This window comes from Sabethes cyaneus, chromosome 3 (genome assembly GCF_943734655.1).
Source record: "Sabethes cyaneus chromosome 3, idSabCyanKW18_F2, whole genome shotgun sequence".
In the NCBI taxonomy this organism is placed as follows: domain Eukaryota; kingdom Metazoa; phylum Arthropoda; class Insecta; order Diptera; family Culicidae; genus Sabethes; species Sabethes cyaneus.
This window is the reverse complement of record NC_071355.1, coordinates 227656964-227660874: the sequence shown is the minus strand read 5'-3', so window position 1 is coordinate 227660874 and position 3911 is coordinate 227656964. Positions and strand designations below refer to the sequence as shown.

The 3911-nt window shown below is 38.3% G+C and overlaps 1 protein-coding gene across 1 annotated transcript; it reads left to right on the top strand.

Moving 5' to 3' along the window:
* Window positions 1-1586: 1586 nt before the first annotated feature.
* On the top strand, window positions 1587-2882 carry LOC128742826 (uncharacterized). The gene is made up of 4 exons (XM_053839302.1): window positions 1587-1907; window positions 1964-2200; window positions 2261-2449; window positions 2514-2882. Exons 1-4 carry the CDS (start codon window positions 1596-1598, stop codon window positions 2787-2789), a joined length of 1014 nt encoding a protein of 337 aa, XP_053695277.1. The 5' UTR covers window positions 1587-1595; the 3' UTR covers window positions 2790-2882.
* The last annotated feature ends 1029 nt before the right edge of the window (window positions 2883-3911 follow it).

Here is a 3911-nt window from a genome sequence, read left to right as displayed (position 1 = left end):
ATTTTTTCACCATATTCGGGAATTTTCCCGAAAATATTTTCTATTTTCATAATATCTACAGATAATGATCATATGTCATATGGCCCCGGAGTTATTCCGGAGTTCCTTGGGGGACCGTGACATGGCTTTTTTAAACAAAGTTGCCAAATATCTAGAATTTGTTTGAAATCTGTTGATTTTTGTAAACATATCATCGACTGTGGACATATCAGTTTCTTTGCCGCAGTTATGAGCCACGGTGCGCGCCTTTCGGATCTGGGGGGACAGTAAAAATCAGGAACCGGTTGCCATAAAGGGACATTTCAGCATCAGTAAAGTATGTCGCGCCGCATATCAAAAAACATCAGCATTCGACAAAATAGCGATTGGCGATCATATCATGTTTCTCATAGGTCATATGGCCGATTCCACGTCCCGGACAAGTTCCTCCGAAATCCGTTCCGTACTTGAATCAGAAAAGAAACCCTCCCCGGGCCCGGGACCGGTCATACGGCCTCTGAGAGACATGAGATGATCACCAATCGTTATTATTCGACAAAATGTTTTTCGCTAATGTGGCTAATGTTTTTCGATATGCGACACGACATACTTTACTGATGCTGAAATGTTCCTTTATAGGAACCGGTTCCGGATTTATAGTGTCCCCCGGATCCGGATGGCATGCAGCATGGCTCATAACTGCGGCAAAGCAACTGATATGTCCACAGTCGATGATATGTTTACAAAAATCAACAGATTTCAAACAAATTTTAAATATTTGGCAACTTTATCTAAAAAAGCCATGTCTAGGTCCCCCAAGGAACTCCGGAATAACTCCGGGACCATTTGTCATATGATATTATGAAAATAGAAAATATTTTCGGCAAAACTCCCAAATTTGACAAAAAAATATTGAAAGATAAAAAATTTATGGCCATTTTAGTGAATTTTGCGGTGCTAAAAATGATATAGACCTTGGAGGGGTTAATCAAATCCCTGGCATTCTACTGATAAATGAAGTACTCTTTAAACAACTATTTTACAAGCTATTTGTCAAAAAATTAGTGAAATAGGAGGCGATTCACACGATAACAATGGGTGCTAATTGTGTCCCGTAACGCTGGAATGTGTCATATAACTTATTAATAGCATGTTGAGGTATCATATCTCATAGAGATATTCAAAGTTATTCTTGATAAAAGTGTGATAACTAATGAATATCAAATTTAGATATGATAGCAGTTTTAAAGGAAAGTTAGGTCTGTAAGAACTGCCAAAGTTGGGAACGCAATCCAGCACTGTCGATTATGACGTTCAAAATAGGAGAAAATGGAAAATTCTAAAGGAATAAGATGACAAACTATCGAATATTCGCATGCGAACTATAGTTTTGTTTAATCCTCTTTTCAAGGTATTATCTAATCTAGATGTCTAACCGCAGTTTGCAACAATAACTTGTTCATTCAATTGTATCTAATCAATCAAACTTACGCAAACAAAATGACAAGCATGTGGCTGTGATATGAACAGCATTCAATTAATCAACTTCGTTTTTCGCACTCATATAATACGATATAAAATGAGCCCGGGCCATCCCTCATTCCCAAAGAAGGAAAATGATTCCACTGACTAAGGCAGTTTTCCTAACAGTACTTTGGACAGTATCTTTGCAATTCGCCACGGCAACGGCGGAGGACAATCTTCCACCGAGGCTCAGTGGACCCGGTGCTGGAGCACTGGATCCCGACGAAGTTGCATTTGCAATGGCTTGGTGCGCTCAGCAGCACGCTGGAGCATTCGTTAACTGGGCGGCTGTACAGCAATGGCAGCAGTGGAACTTCGATATCCGGCGACCGGAAAACCAGTGCTTCACCCGGTGTTTCCTCGCAGCGGTGGGGTTGTACGCGGCCGACGTTAATCAGTTTAAAGTAGCGTTTTAAAAATAGTTGTTTATAAGTTTTGATGTACTAACAGTTTTTTGCAGACTTCAGCAGTCGAAGTGCAGTACCAGAAATATTCAGACGTTTTGTCAAGTGTGGTGAATACTGGAAAGATGAGCAAACTACGGAAAGCTTTGAAAGAACTTGATTCAGGTGATGGATCCTGTCAAGCAGTACATAGCAGTTTCAAAAAGATTTGGAAAAGGAATGAATTGCGTACATCTTTGTCCAATCTTTATCACGGCAATGAAGATATTCTACGAAACTTGTATAGAAAAGACGTGAGTTTCTTTATAAAAGAAAATTAACGTGGGAGATTTAATTTCGATTTATATTTTAAGGAAAGCATTAAAATTGTGGATGAATCGGCATTTGATTTCTGTGCAAGAACTATAAAGCCTCCGAAGCAAAGCAGCTGTAAAATTAGAAACACACTGCTAGTGCTAACTGGCATTGAAGGGAAAACCCTTGAGTTTATCGATTGCATATTCCAACAATTTAGGTACATGGACAAAAATTACAACATCGTTGTAAGTGCTCGATAAAAATTGGTTCCAAATTTAACGCTAACCAAACTAACTCTGTTGTTTGCAGGTTGATGAAATTCTAAGTGACTTCAAGATGATCGGTTCACGCCACATAACAGATGCAAAAGCAATTCTGGAGCGATGCAGAAACCCTGCCGAAGCTGGTGTTGGGCTCCGCTGTTACAATGCGCTGCTAAACGATCCTAAAACGAAGTACGGATTTAAGTTGGCCCTGGTGGCTCGTCGTGCAATCTCCTCGGATTATTTTTATTTTGTAAAAAATAACCTGGCTGATTTAAAGCTGATTCACAGTCGAATTACCGCTTCTAAATGCATTAATTAGAATTGAATTGGAAGTTACTTTCGGATACGATTATAAAGATAAATAAACGCAACAGTATAGCAAAAGGAAAATAAACGTATTAATTTGGCACAATCTGTTACAAATCAAATCAGTTCCAGTTGTAGTTCTTCACTAGGCGGCTGACATAAACAATAATGGCGCAAAGCTAATTATTTAATATCACCTGATTTGCATGTAAAAGCTATCAACCAAAGTATTCCGCTCGATCCGTTCGTTAAGGGCGCCTTAGTGATTTGCATTTTCCTACTATTCACCTAATATCACTAAGTCGCATTAGAAAATTAGCTAATCGAGCGACTGCAGCTTGTGCTTTAGTTGACGTCTTCGATCAAAGCTGTGTGGCATTGTATTTTAATTTTAACATTTTCATTATTCTGTTAAATATGCAAATTGCTTTCATTACTCTGTTTGTAGTACACGCTTTGGTAACGACACACAGGTGCTGGGTGGGAATAATGGTGGAAAATCATTACTGATGCGATGTTTTTTATTTGCGTCTCTAATGCGATTTTACCAACCAAAAGCATGAGTCAACTTGAATTCCAGAAATTTGTATGGTTTTGAAAGTTAAATTACTGTCCAAATCTGAATGCATAAAAATGAACTAATTTTTGGAAATTTTCAAGAAGAACGTTGCTTTTCCGTTAATATTTGTTCTGCTGATGTGATTTATTCAGTTGTATTTTATACAGTGAACTTTAAATTTTCAGAATTTGCCAGTAATTCGATTACTTATGATATAACGATTACTTATGATATAACAATACCTGGTACTTGTGATAAATTGGGTAGGACTTCCCATTTAAGTGTTTCCAAGAAGGTTTTAACGAGTTTAGCAACACGCCAAGCCAAGCGTTGTCATGCTGTAAAATCAATTTTAATGCATCTACTCATATTATAGTCGTTTTTTGCACAATAACATCTTCGCAACGCGAATTTTTAGCCAAGCCGAAAATGTAAAAGCGTACGTAGGCAGTCCCCATATCTTTCTTTTCTTTGAGTTGCTGTAATAAATCTATTTCTCGTGCCTCCGCCAGCCAGGATGCGATGAAGAACTGCCATGCGATGCGTGCCTTGATTTTAAATCACAAGGAACCTTGC

Bases quoted from the DNA above. Each gene is read 5' to 3' on its own strand.
- LOC128742826 (XM_053839302.1), top strand. From the start codon at position 1,596: ATGATTCCACTGACTAAGGCAGTTTTCCTAACAGTACTTTGGACAGTA. The intron at 1,908-1,963 runs GTAGCGTTTTAA...AGTTTTTTGCAG, and splicing joins CCGACGTTAATCAGTTTAAA to ACTTCAGCAGTCGAAGTGCA. The intron at 2,450-2,513 runs GTAAGTGCTCGA...TGTTGTTTGCAG, and splicing joins ACAAAAATTACAACATCGTT to GTTGATGAAATTCTAAGTGA.